The sequence below is a fragment of the Rhinolophus sinicus genome, linkage group LG03 (assembly GCF_036562045.2).
Source record: "Rhinolophus sinicus isolate RSC01 linkage group LG03, ASM3656204v1, whole genome shotgun sequence".
Classification (NCBI taxonomy): domain Eukaryota; kingdom Metazoa; phylum Chordata; class Mammalia; order Chiroptera; family Rhinolophidae; genus Rhinolophus; species Rhinolophus sinicus.
In genome coordinates this window covers 167,184,735-167,199,825 of record NC_133753.1, presented here as the reverse complement: position 1 = coordinate 167,199,825, position 15,091 = coordinate 167,184,735, and the positions used below count along the sequence as shown (strand labels likewise).

The 15,091-nt window shown below is 37.4% G+C and overlaps 1 protein-coding gene across 1 annotated transcript in view; it reads left to right on the top strand.

Moving 5' to 3' along the window:
- Positions 1-15,091, top strand: part of ITGA1 (integrin subunit alpha 1) — a 157,440-nt gene that overhangs the window by 53,403 nt on the left and 88,946 nt on the right. Inside the window, exon 2 of the mRNA XM_019736210.2 lies at positions 6,002-6,122. Within this exon, the coding sequence (XP_019591769.2) occupies positions 6,002-6,122 (121 nt within the window). The remainder of the gene's footprint in view (positions 1-6,001; positions 6,123-15,091) is intronic.

Below are 15,091 nucleotides of genomic sequence, written 5' to 3'. Positions count from 1 at the left end.
AACTGTATCGGGAAATTCCAGTTGTTTGAAGGAGACACTGAGTTGGAGATGATATTTTTTCCAGAAAATATAAATTCCAGTATTTAAGATTATGCTGTCATTTCCAGACACATGTGTTGGTTCTGTACTCTTTGCTCAAGGCTCTCACACTGTCTTCTTTTCATTCTATTTTTATTTCTCTTGTCTTTACCACTGGAGTTCTTTGGCTCCTCTTTCTCAAGATTGCAGTGTTGTAAAAATAATCATCTCAGAATTCAAATCAAGAATGATGCAGGACTGTAATGTTATTGGACAGGCTCAGTTACACTTTTGATCAGATTTTATCTTTTAAGGCACCATGTATGCCAAAATTGAGATCCAACTCACTTAGCCTGTTCAGAATAATTAAACTAATTAAGACTTCAGATCTACAACACTGATATTATAAAGATATTTCATTATACTATATTACAAGGTGAGGAAAAGGGCTTCCAACTTTCACCAACTCTTATCATTTAAAATGTTTTTCTTCCAAATCCCTGGAGTGCCTCAATGTTAAATATATTTTATCTAAATATGTAAGGAGAAAATAAAAAGTAAAATTGGAGTTATGCAAATCCCTCATGTATCAAATCATACTTACCGTGAGCATATATGGCTTTAGGAGTTTATATCCATCATTCGAGCAGCAGTGGACGAACTCTTTCTACCAGGAAGCTTTGTAAGAGGTGCCCAGGATGTACCAGCGCCCGGGTTTGGGGCGCACGGGTCCTCTGCCGCTCCTCACCACAGAGGTTACACTGCCTAGGTGTGCTCTCTGCTTCTCAGGTGGCTCAACACGGGGACACAGTCAGTATGGCATGAATATACCAGAGGAGTACGCAGGCTCATCCTATCCTTGGAATAGACTTGTGGTCTTTGAAGTCGCTTAGAGGTGAGTAGCTTGTCACTGGAGAGAAGCCTTGACTTGCTATTAGCTCAGAACCTGGGTGGTATCATAAATATGCACCACCTCTTGAGGGACTGAGACGAGACGCCAAGGGATCTAACTGCATCTCACTGTGATCACCTGCACTCCTCCTCCTCGCCAGCTCTTCCGCTCGGAGGGCCTGACACCCTCATCTCACATTTTCTTTATACATGTCACTGCAGCTATGAGCAGAAACTGGGAATGTGCTGTGGACATGGGTCACTGCACCCCTGTCCTGCTCACTGATATCACACATCTGTATCACTTTTCAAGATACAAATGATCATCAGAATGGGGGGAAATCTTCTTGCAAAAGAAAACTCAACTGCCAGATGTGAAACGGACCCTTTGGATTTTGCTTATGAAATGTATTAACTCATGTATTGACCATTCCCTATGGAAGGCATTTGTAAGCTCCTTGTAAATGGGATAAACTGAGGCTCATAGAGGTTAAATCATTTGCTGTATATTTTTCCCCAAGCTAGGCCATAAGAGCTGTGAAAGCAGGAGCCCTGCCTTTTTATGACGTTTTATATCCAGGGTTAGCATATATATTCAACCCGAAGTACAGACGTGATTTGTATTTGTGGAATAAATAATACCGCAAAGCTACAGGATGATTAAGAGCTCCCATGGGCCATTTGAGGGTTCTGTTGACCTCGGTTGTTTTGTTTTTATTAATATGACCAGCTCAATAGCACTGTAGTCACGAAGTCTATGATTCAGCCTCAGAAGACCAATGCTGAAGTCTGGTCTCCGCCACTCACCCAACCTGGCCTTTGACAAATCATTTAACCCCTCTGAGGTTCAGTTTCCTAACACAGAGAGAATGACTGCTGTCCTGCCTAACCTCTACAGTTTATTGACGAGCTCAATACCGTTATTTATGTGAAAATGTAAGTGGCAAAATATAAGCAGGAAACATTACACAACTGTAGGTTAGTAAGAGGTTTCTTCTCTCTTTTATTGGTCATATGCGTCATATTCCATAGTGGGGTTAAGAAATTGCACCAAATGATCTCTTTCACAAGAGATATCCTTCAATACCAACAATCTCATCTTCCTCCTCAGTTTTTAGCCCTAAGATGTATCGTATATATAAGCATATTTGAAAGAGAGAAAGCTTTATCACTTTTTCTCTACCCGAACTTATATGTTGGAGTTGAAAACCCTCATGCAGCTTTCTCAGGAGCTCTGTAGCCATGTCTTCTCTCTTTAACTTTCTCCCTCATTCCAGCACCCTGCCAGCTATGGCCACTGTAGAAGAGCCTCCTCCCTAACTCTGCTTCTCAAGAGATGAAATGACATGGAATGATAGTAGCCTTTCTTCTAAACCCATCATGTCACTTTCTACTAGCCCTTCCCAGTTTAGGGCTGTCATAAAAACTGAATCAATATGAATGACTTGGGAATCCTGGGGAAATGTGGACAAATTTCTCGGCCATCTTGAGCCCCCTTCTCCTCATCTGCACTGTGGAGATAATAACATTGTTTAATTATAGGGTTTGGGCAAATTATATGAGAAGGAGCATGTGAAGAGTAACACATAGCAAGTACACGATATTGTTGTTATTGTTAAGGGGGAAAAAAAACCTATTTTTGCTGGTAGATGTGAAATCAGAATTTACTTTTGACATCTGACTACTGTCTATGTTTCATTTCCAATGATTTTCACCCTGTATGACCCCTAAAGCCACCTCAGTTTTGTTTGTTTGTATGTTTTGTTTTTGTTTGACTTTGATTGAGAGTAAGTATGATTTTGCTTTACTTCTGGTACATAAAGTTCCAAGACAACTTAGTATAACAAAACGAGCATTGAACTAAAAGTATGAGTAGCTGCTTTTACTGTTTATGCACTCCTTTAAATCAAAAGAACAAAATGTAAACTATTTTTTTTATGTCATCTCCTGTGCTTCGTGCTCCTTGGTGCCTTAGCAAACATGAAAGAGGCTGATTTACAATCACTTTGGGCAAATTGCCTGGAGAATTCTGAGGACAGGAAATGAAAAAAGTTCAGCACACACCCCCGGACATTCCACACAACATGTAGAATAAACAAACAGGCCCAAAAAGGAAACCAAAAGCTTTGCTCTTATATTGGGGGGGTACCATGAACGGCCTTTGGGAGAGCGTATACTAAAGATGATGAAGTGATGGAAAAATCCTTCGAGAGGGGTGACTTGACCTTGATTAATGATAATCCCTTTCCTCTTTTGTCTAAAGGATGCTGAGAACTTTTAATTTAGGTAAATTTTGTTACCTGCATCAATTACGAAAGAGGGGTACCATGTTACAGATCTCTTCCTCTCAAACCTTAACAGGAATCAGATTCCTGGAGATCTTGTTGGGACATTGATACTGATTCAGAAAATCTGGAAGAAGGGACCTGAGATATCTGGACCTCTCATGAGCTCCCAGGTGATACAGACGTTGCTGCCTTGGTTTTCAGTCATCTTTTTCAACAAAATCATTGGTGGTGGTGTTCTGGTCCTTATCCATAGAACAATGGTTTTAAACTCAGGTGATTTGGTCTCAGGGGAATTTGGCACTGTGTGGAGACATTTTTGTCTTCACAACTCAGAGGGTACTACTGGCATCAAGTGGATAGGGCCCAGGGGTGCTGCTAAATACAATGCATAGGAGAGCCCCTCATAACAAATAATGTTCTCACCCAAAATGTCAATAGTGCCGAAGTTGAGAAATCCCACTGTAGAAGTACTATTTTGTGTGTTGCTCATATCAAAAATAATTTGTTGAAACTGTTCAAAAAATAAAACTAAACCTGTGAGGAAAGGGTAGGAGCATGTACTATTTATTAATAGTTTGGAGTAGAGAGTCAACAGGGTTTAAAACTGTCTTCGAATATATGAAAGGCTATTATGTGGAAGATGGTAACCAGCTGTTCTCCATCACCCTTGAAGAATGAACAGGAAATGTACATAAATGGACCTGTGCTACCCATCGATTCTTTTTCTGCATATTCCACGCGAGCCAGGCAAATGTCTCTATCATCTTGCTACCATATTTGTCCTGTCCTAAGTCTTGTTGCTGCAGAGACCCTCCTAAATCCTTGGGACGTATTTTCTTCTCACTGCCAAGTCACATCTCTCACTCCCCTTCAAAATCTAACTTGAAAGTTTCCATCTCCATAAAGTCTTGACTAAGATGAAATTGTTGCCAGTTCACCTCCAGCTACAACTGGCGCGCTTCTTCCTTCTGCGTGTTATCTTTCATTCTACATGATATTGCTCATCTGTGTACAAGGAGCTGTGCTAGATTTTGAGGAAGAATAAGAAAGATGAGTAAGAGACCCCTGCTTTTAAGAATTTTCCAGTCTGATACAGAGAACAAACTGATGGTCACCAGATGGGAGGAGGAGTGAGGGGGCTGGGTGAAAAAGATTAAGAGATTAAGAAATATAAACTTGGAAAAAAAGAAATGTAAGTTGGCAGTTAAAAAAATAGTCACAAGGGTATAAAGTACAGCCTACGGAATATAATATTGTAATAATTATGTATGGTGTCAGATGGGTACTAGACTTATCGGGGTGATTACTTCATAAGGTATATAAATGTCTACTCACTATGCTGTACATGTGAAACTAATATAATAGTATATGTCAACTGTAATTGAAAAATAAATTTAAAAAATAAAAATAAATAAATAAATTTTCAATCTAGGGGTAAAACTCACAGAGATAACTACAATGTATATAGTGTTTAATAATTATCTGTATGAGGGATTTTTTTTTAAAGAAAAGAGGAAGGTTTAGTAGTTAAAAGATTATATTCAGGTGTGGAGATCAAGAAAGACAAATGGGCATACATAAGTATATATTTTTTGTAAATAGACGTATGTAATTATATTTTGTTAAGAACAAACTTTTCTCTAAGTTATATACAATCCTATGCTTCAAAGAAAGACTTCATATTGTTATCAAAATGTGACGGTTATGAATTAGAACATACAATGAATTAGAGTCTGGGTTTAGACTATATTTATAGAAGAGTTTACAGTGGGTAAGGAAAGGGAATTTCTCAAGATACATGTAGCTATATCATGGTTTAACAAAGGAGAGGAGATTTAACCACGTCTGAATGCACCTTATGATGCTCTGTGTTTTTATAAGGGAGTGATCCTTGAGAAGAATTCTGAGTTACATCTAGGAGTGGAATACTTTGGAACTTCACAAGTATACTTTAAAAAACAGTACCAGATATGGATTTTGGTACCATCCATTTGAGAGAATTTGGCACCATCCAGAACCCTTTTAGGAGAGAGCCTCATTTATAAAGGGTTTCCATTACCTGAACTACAAGGAAATTGAAGAGAATCAACCCTCATTGAATATCTCATATGTGCCAGGCATTGAGTGAACTCTAGATATATTATATCATCTGATTTAATTTTGACAGCAACCAGTGAGGTTATCACCACCACCAACACTGTAAGGAAGCTTTAGTGTATTAGTGTAACCTTCCATCCACTGTTGGATTCAGAGAGAAAAGCAGAGCAAATCCTAGGCCTGCATAGGAAGCCCATCTCTGAGTGGAGACAATCACCTTGACTTCCCTTTAGAAGCAACAATGAGAAAACTTCCTCTCCCAAAGCTTTAAATTGTGATTCTTGCATCCTCTGTAGTCAAAGTGAGAAAATGAAGCTGTTTCCATTTCAGTAGGGGCCATGGTTTTCTGTGGGGCTCACTACTGGAAAACCCTTTGTAACTGCATTAGTCATATGTGAGCTTGAGTTTCTGCTCACTCTTTCCCACACAGCTGAAATCTTAAGGTCTGGGAATGATACAGATACTAAATTACTATGGGAGTTTGTTTGAATGTTAATATTTGTATTTTTTAAAACCCTTATGTTGATTTCCAGTCAGTAATAAGTTAATATGATAGACCTTTTTTGCAGTTCTCAATCTTGACCATCATTGCTCTTTTTAATAAGAGCACAGCTTTCAATGGTAACCTCAAGAATGCCTAACATAATTCAAAACACAATGGAATCTTAGTTAACTCTGTGTAACTATCTTTGTTTTCCCTCTTAAAGTTGTTCTAGGCTTCTGCGTATCCTTCAATGTTGATGTGAAAAATTCAATGACGTTCAGCGGCCCCGTGGAGGACATGTTTGGATACACTGTTCAACAATATGAAAATGAAGAAGGAAAATGGTAAGCCAGTAGGTTTTGCTGTTGTTGGTGTTTGGTTTTCTCACAAGGTAATGGAAAATATTATCTGGCTACAATTTGTTCTGTGAGACTTCAACAGAATTAGTCATTTTTGGTAGAAAATGCAATAATCATTTGGTAATGGACACTGACAAAGTTAAAAAAGAAAACTTCCTTGGCAATATTAAAATAAGTGGTTAGTGATGTCTGTGGAAGCGTGGGTTGCCTCCAAGGAAGGTACTTATCCAAAATAGCCATTGTTCTGTAATTATGTTTTATGGCAAGAGTTCTTTAATTGTTCTCATTTTAAAGTAGCTGAAATTCAGCAGGAAGGATTGGGAGGTGGTGGATGAGATGCTGTCCCATGTTGCTTCTGTAATATAATACTGAGCTTATATTTTTGGCACTTTACTGAGCTCCTGAGTTTGATCTACTACTTATAATGAACCTTACTGAATTTCTTTTACATATTTTTAAGCCCTTTAATATTGGTTAAGTTCACTTTAGGTATGATTCTTACGGCTTTTTTAAAAAATTGTTTCAGGTATACAAGATTATAATTCAACATCTGTATACACTGCAAAGTGATCACCTCCAACGTCTAATTACCATCCCTCACCATGCAATTGACCCCTTTCACCCCTTTTGCCCACCCCCACCCGCTTCCCTTCTAGTAACCACCAATCTGTTCTCTTTATCTACAAGGGCTTTTTGTTTTGTTTGTTTTTAATGATTTTAAGACATATTTAACTTGTTGCAAATTACACAAAAATAATATTAGAGCTTTTTTGGGTTATACTTAATATAATTTTTAGTGAGTCTTTTTTTTATTGCATCTTGTAGAAAAAAGAACAGAAGTTAGTAAAACTTTGCTTCAGCTTAATAACAAACTAAACAAGCCCATTTTTCTAGTAACTACAATAATAAACAAAATGGAATTTAATTCTACTAGGAAAATTGTGATCTATCCATCACTGTTATATTTCATAGATGAAAAGATGTGCCTTTTTGATGTTTATCTTTTACTTTTCATTAATTTGATAATAATCCCCTAAGAACTATCAAAAGTAAGAATTTGCATTCTCACATTTCCTAAGTACAAATATTGCATTGGGTTAGTGCAAAAGTAATTGCTGTTTAAAAGGTTAAAAATAATTGCAAAAACTGCAATTACCTTTGCACCAACCTAATATCTTAGGTGTAAACTAGAATGTGTGGGAATGCTTCCCTCTTCTACTCACCTTATGACTATCTCAGATGAGAAATCTCATAATGGAGTAAAAGTTTTTATATCCTTTGTCTTTCCATCCTGTGCTCTCACTCTCCCCTACTCTCGTTTTTAAGGTTCAGCTGGCAAAGTCATCCCAGTCTCCATTTTATTCTTTTAAGCATTAGGTTTGCAATTCAGGGAGTTTTACCTCTGGGAGAATAATAGTGAGTGGACCAACCTGTCAAGCTTCTCTTTGTGCATAAGGTATATAATAAACTGAAACACAGTGTGGTTTTTTCTTTAAAAATTTAACTTTTACATAAACTACATATAAAAGTTAATTTTCACTAGTTACTAATAGCTACATAAATTTTAAACAGGAGTATAATAAATAGCAAGCCTTAAAAACTTAAATCACCTACTTAAAATGAACTCTTTTTAAAGGATAATCAAATATTGTTAACATTTTATGAAAGTCTGTTTTTCATTTTCTGATCTGAGGAGAACCTGTAAGCTCCCTCTCACTCAGTCTTGTCTCTCTGACCATAGTCTGATACCAGGAAGTCCCTAATTGTCTGAGTGAATCTGAATAGAGTAAGGAAAAGGTTCATATTTCCTCTTAGGAGACTTAGTGCACCCATTTGATCTTTTCCATCTCTTTTTGTTCTTTGTTATAAGAGCCCATCCTATTGTGAGATTTCCATCCTCTGAATTCTCTAATCTCTCTCTTTCAAGCCACCAGAAGGCAAAGAAATGGGAAACTGAAAATCAGGCCTGAATGGGACCTTCAGTTCATGAATTTCCTTCCCATAACTATCTTTGAAGAAAGTGAATGTGGAGATGAGAAAAAAGAAAGATAGCCAGAATGACTTTTGGAAAGAAACAAAAGAATACATAGAGTGGATAGTAAGAACAAGGTCAAAAAATAGATGTTAATGGTTTGAATTGAACTTTAGGCAGATGAACCATTCAGAATTCTATATACATATGTGAGATGTGAATAATGAGATGTTAACCTTTTTGAGATTAGAGACCATGCTTTGTACATCTTGCTTAACCCATGAAATCTAACATAGCTGTTGCTGTACAAATATTTGTTGGTAGGTTAGAGCTTTTTCTACAGCCATGGTATAAATGTAGGCCAGTCAAGCAACAAGTATTTATGTAATACATCCTATGAGTCTGGCATTATACTAAATTCTATGGGAGATATAAGACAAATATATAAGCTTATAATCTAGTAGAGGACATATATGAAATAGAAGTAAAGAATACCACTAATCAGTGTAGTATAGACTATTAATTCAATCGAGTTCAAAGAAGGAGTAAATGATTCTTGATTCTTGAGCTGAGCCTTGAAAAAATGACTTACCTTTTAATAAGAAAAGATGAAATGTCGCTCCAAGTTGGGAAGCCACATAAGCAAGGGCATAGATTTGAGAAGAAGTGTGCACGGTGGTAAGCAAACAAGTCTGACGTTGGGATGGTAGACAGCAACGGACACTGGCAGAGCTAAAAACCAGACAAAGGAGCTTAGACCTAGGTAGAAGACATTGAGAAGGTTGTTTTGTGAACTTAGTTTAGGAAATTACATATAGATCAGATTGGAGACAGGCGTGACTGAAAGCTAAGAAGTCAACAGGCAAGCAAAATCGGCAAGCTGGTGCTTGAAGTCAGGGACTAGATTAGGGGGAAATGGAATTAAAAAAAAGAGTATCCAAGACAAATGTAGGTGAATCATTAAGTCTTGGTGGAAGTTTGGAAATGGCAAATGAAGTTGTAGGAGAAGTCAAACATACTCCAAAATTTCTATACTGGACCATTGGGAAATGGGTTGTCATTCAGAGACAAATATACAGGAAAAGATGAAAATCAGTTTTATCGGGAAATTGATGAGTATGGTTTTAAACAGCGGGAGTTCAGGTAATGTCTAAGTAGCTGGAAATCAAAAATGGCAAACAGGTAAGAGGGAGAAGTTAATATATTAGAGGAAATGTGTAGAGAGCAAGAACTGGTTTGGGTTCCCATTTACAATCTTGCGACTTGCCCAGCATCTAGCATGGGTTCCTACGCATAATGTGTGCTCAGTGTTTATTTGTTGGCTAAAGAACTGAATTTAATTTAACTCCTTGTTATCATTGATGAAAAAACAGACACAAAAATAAAGTTAAAAGTGACTCTTCTATGGCTACTATAAAAAACAAAAGCTAACAAGTGTTGTCAAGGATGTGGGAAAAAGGGAACATTTGTATACTGTTGGTGGGAATGTAAAAACTGGCGCAGCAACTATGGAAAATAGTATACAAAGTTCTCAAAAAATGAAAAATAGGACTGTGACAGATGATCCAGCATCTCACTTCTGAGTAAATATCTAAAAGGAATTGAAATCAGGATCTTGAAGATGTATCTGCCCTCCCATGTTTACTGCAGCATTATGCACAATAGCCGAGACTTGCAAGCAATCTAAATATCCATTGACAGATGAATACAGTTTTAAAAATTATACATATATGTATATGTATGTATACATAATATCATTTAGCTTTAAGAAATAAGGAAATCTTGCCATTTGAGACAATGTGGATGCACCCAGAGGACAGTTTTCTAAGTGAGATAAGTCAGACCTGGAACAAATACTGCATGATTCCACTTATATGAAGGACCTACCATAGTCAAACTGATAGAAGCATAGCGTAGAATGGTGGTTACAGGGGCTGGAAGGAGAGGGAAAAAAGGAGGTGTCAATCAAAGGGTGCAAAGCTTCAGTTATGCAAGCTGAGTAAGTCCTAGAGATTATAACATAGTGCCTACAGTTGACAATACTGTATCGTATGCTTCAAATTTAGCTAAGAAGGTAGATCATATGTTGTGTTCTTACCACAAAATAATAATAATAGTAATAATAACTAAAGAGGGCAGGAGGAAACTTTTGGAGGTGACAGGTTTGTTTATGGCACAGATTATGGTGATAGTTTTGCAGATGTATACTGATCTCCAAACACATCAGGTTGTATGCATTAAATATGTACAGCTTTGTATATGTCATTCTTACTTCAATAAAACCTTTTTTCTTTTTAAGTGACTCCCCGAGGGAAAGGTAACTACTTAGGGCCAGAGCTGAAAATAAAACTCAAGTCTCTCCACTCCCAGTCTAGTGCTTTTTTCTTTAGTAGTACTATATTAACAGTGAATGTTGATAATAATTATCTTTGCAGTCTCAGACTTTCCATATTCATATGCATGTAAGACTTTCTGAGCATTTGAATGTATATGGATTTCAGATACTTTAATTCCACTTTGGCATTCCGTATTTACAATGATTTTATTGAAAAGGTGTAAAAAATCAGGGCAACAACAAAAAAAACTAAGCAAGCTACAAAAATCTAAATGTCCAAACCCTTAAGGATGGTACCAGCATATCATTGTTCTAAAGAGATCCAGGCACTGGGAAGGCAAAATAAATTTTAGAAACGTGTTTGGATATTCTGTAAGTGTTTATAAAATCTGATCAGATTCAGAACTTATTTTAAGAAATGGACTATGGAATAATTGACCTACTGGAGGTGCCAAAAAAATGTATACAGGTGGACACTTTGGCCAGCGTTGCTCAAGCAGTAGTTCCCCGTAATCAGAAGTGTCTGGACGCTGATGGTAACCACTCTGAGCGCCTCTTGCAATTGCAGAAGTCAAACACGACTTGTATTCATCTTTTGTTATTGGTGTATATTGAGTATTACAATTTTAATACAGGTTTTCTTTCTTAAAATGTGTATACAGTGTTTTGGCACACTCCGTTTTGGGGCAAATATGGATTTTGTTATTTAATTTTCTCTAGAAGTGGGCACCTTTCTCAATCATATTTATTGCTCTTATTTTAGAAGCTCATCAATCTCATATTTTTACAAAATCACCCTGAGCCATCTTGTGTCTTGGCTGAAGTATGCCTAAAGAAGAAGTACTGGTTTGTCCATTACAAGCGTAGTCTCTGTATTTGAAAAGCAGTGCTTTAATTACTTTGAAAGAACTGAAAAACAGAAGAGGCAGCCTTATGCACCCTTTACCTTTCCAAAGGTTACTGTGAAGTGTAAGTTACTTTATATCACTGATTCCAAAGCCACGTTTCCTTAGTGGCAGAGCATATTACAGCTCTGATTAAAGTCAGCTGTTTTTCATTATGGCTAGCATGAGCTGAAGCAACCGAGTAATTGCAATGTGGTTCAGAAAAACTCACAAAGAGCATAATTGGTTTAATATTTGTGCTTTGAAGAGAAGAAACTTAAATGTGCTCAGCATTGCACAAGCCCTTCCAGATTCAGTGGTAATCACCAGCAGGGTGAGGTCTCAGCTAAATGGGAAAATCTGACATGTTGGTGTGGGGCTTTCCACTGTCTGTTGTTCCTTTGTTTCATTCCTTCCAGCATTGTGTGCATGCTCTTTGAATTGTTGTTCCGGCAATCATTTTTGGGGACATCAGTGACTTAATGGGCCTGGATTCTCACAGCAGATTTTCATGATGTAAATACCTCCCTAGCCAATCCTCAATCCTCAATCCAATGTATGTGTATACGTGTGTGCGTGTGTGTGTGTGTGTTTGTGTGTGTGTGTGAGTATCCAAATCTTTTGGCTTCATGCCTTTTCCTTAGAGGACCCTGCTTTATGCTGGTAAGGTTTACTAGTGGGCTCCTGTGATTGATGCCCTGCTTCCAATGTATGTGTGTTTTAAATAAAGGCTGTTCAAGCTTGGGGTAGAAAAGACTCTTTCAAGGTTCTATCAAATGTTCTCTTGCGCATTTTAATATAATATTTATTTTACATTGTTTATAATATCTTTTGAAGTTGAAATTTCCTCTTTGCCAAACTTGTCATTTCTCTGGCTTACCTCATTCACACCCTTCTACCTTTCATGACCGAGAGCACTACAGCTAATGTGGGGCCATTTTTATAACTTCATTCTCTAGGATGACCAAACACGTCATTTATTTTTTAAAAATTGTTGTGTTTTTTTTTTTTTTTTTTGGTGTTTTTTTTTTAATTGGGCGGCAGGGGTACTTGGCACTCTGATAATGACTTGGCTTGGACATCAAGAAAGGGTTAGGTGAAAAGAGTGTTCATGAAATAATGTAAATATGAGACACCAATCTCCAGAAAACTGTTTTATAGAGGGGAAAAAACGTAAACACAAAAACAGAGTAGTCAGAGATCAGCTACTCTTCAGATAAATATAACGATGGTAATAATGACTATTATGAATAGCAAACATCTCTCAGTTTACCAAATTTTATTATAATTGGAGCTTTTATGGAGAAGAGATGTTTCTCTCACTTCAGTGATCTTTGAGTTCATCAGGTGTTTCTCTAATGATCAGTGATGAAATCCAGAACATTCTTTAATACTCTTAATCCACTGACAAATCCCTGCAATAATGTCAAATAAAAATAAAAATCTAATAGAAATAAAATATAATGGGTTAAAGCAAACTTGCATTAAATTTTAAAATAAAAACATCCACGGTTCATGAAACAACGTGGTCTTCACATTGACACTGTGGGCTTAGGTGAGTATCACTCTTATCATCTTCGTTTTTCTAAACAGGAAACTGAGAATGAATTGCCAAAGGTTTAATATAGCAAGTACGTGACAGGCCCAGGACATGCAACAGCAGCATTCTGACTTTCAGCCAGTTCTCTCCTCTAACAAGGATTCTCTGGAAACTTGACATGTGGAAATGCCTCCTGTGTTACCCAAAGACATGTATGGCATCCTGCTTAAGCAAAATATTTAACCTCTAAAATGGAAAAAAAAAGCAAAACAAAATAAAAACTTCCCCATTAGGACCTCTTAGCTGTTCACATGAGTCGAAAATTCCCAGGTCGGCCTTATGTAGATTCTTAGAGTATCTGACACAATTCATTCATTTAATAAATAGTTACTGACTGCTTATTTTGTACTTATCAGTGTTATAGGTACCAAGAATATATGTGTGAATAAAACAGATGAAAATATCTGCTACCATGGAGCTTATATTCTATTGGTCACGGGGGTGGGGGGACAAAAAATAAATAATAAACTTACTGAATAGATAGGTTATGTCACATGTCAGACTATGATAAGTGCTCTGAGAAAAAAAAATAGAGCAAAATAATGGGAATTGGGAATGCTGGAGATTCTTGAAATTCCATAAACACCATGCCGTTACTTTTTTAGGATCTTGTTATTTTACACAGCTTGGGAAAAGTAAGGTTTACTTAGGATTAAGGGGTAAAATACAGGTTCTTTCCAGAGCTCTATGCTTGATATCAGAACAAATAGCTCCTAGAAAAATACACATAATTGTTTTATGTCCTGGGTCCTGTTAACCCATTCTTTACCATTGGCCTCAACTCTCACAGTACCTGTCTCAGTCCTGGCCTGCTGCACTCTACCACTTTCTAAGCTCTCACACCTCCATCTTTACTTCACCCATATTACACAATAGGCCATGGTTCCAGTTGCTGTATCAAGTTATTTCCAATGAGCCCCATACTCTAAGCGGCTTTCTATTGTTCTGGAAATCAAATATAAATTCCAGACCCTTCCCTTTCCTTCAAAGTCCACTGCCAGCCAATCTCAACTTCCCTGCTCTTGTTTATATGGAAACTTTTTCCCATGTTCCAGCCACTCATACTTCCTTCTCACCTTCCATTTTTAGCTCTCACTATCGTTTCCACATTTCGCCTGAACTGTCCATGATCTCCCTTCCCTCCTGCCTTATAATTCACAATAACTTTACTATTAACATGTTATTCAGGACTCACTTTTCATTGACTATCCTAGATTTTTCCCCAGTTCACATTTTCCACCTAATCATTTCTTCTCTACACACTTAGAATTTGTTCTAATCTGATGATGGAATCTTAGAATTGAAAGGCTCTTTTGGAGGCCTGTCTTCCATCTACAATAGAAACATCTTCAAAAACATCCATGACCTACTGTAATCTACTTCATCTTGGCCTGAAGGGCTATCTAACCAGCTTATGTCTTCCTTGTCAGTTTAAATCTTTATTAGTTTCTACAAGCCCACCACCCTACTACCGTACCTCTCACACTAAATCTCACTAGATGACTACAGCTAGTATTTTCCAAAGAAGGAAGTGAGGGAAGGTGGTAGGGACGGAAGGAAGGAAGGAAGGAAGGAAGGAAGGAAGGAAGGAAGGAAGAGAGAGAGAGAGAGAGAGAGAGAGAGAGAGAGAGAGAGAGAGAGAGAGGAAGAGGAAGAAGACACTAGATCAAACCTTTATCCTCCCTTTCTGTTTCAGTTAGCTGTTGCTGCATAACAAATTACTCCGAAACTTAGTGGCTTAAAACAACAATAATTAATTATTTCTCAAGATTTTCAGGATTGAATAGGTGTGCCCCTGCTGCCTAGGGAACCACAGGAATTCTCATTCCTGAAGCTGCAGTCATTTAGTAATTTGGGAGGGAGGTTCCAAGATGATTTAACTCTCGTATCTGGCAGTTCCTGCTGTCAGCTCAAACAACGCTTCTCCTCCATATGGCCTCTCATCCTCCATTAAGCCATGCTGGGCTTATTCATAGCATGCTGGTCTCAGATTTCCAAAAATGGTGAAGTGGAATCTGCAAAACCTTTTAAGACCTAGCCTCAGAAGTCACAGTATCATTTTGGCTGCATTCTATTTGTCAAGCAAATCCCAGTTATAACAGGAGGAAAAATTATATCTCATTCTGTCTCAGTGAAGGATGAGAAACAAAGTTTCATCATGAA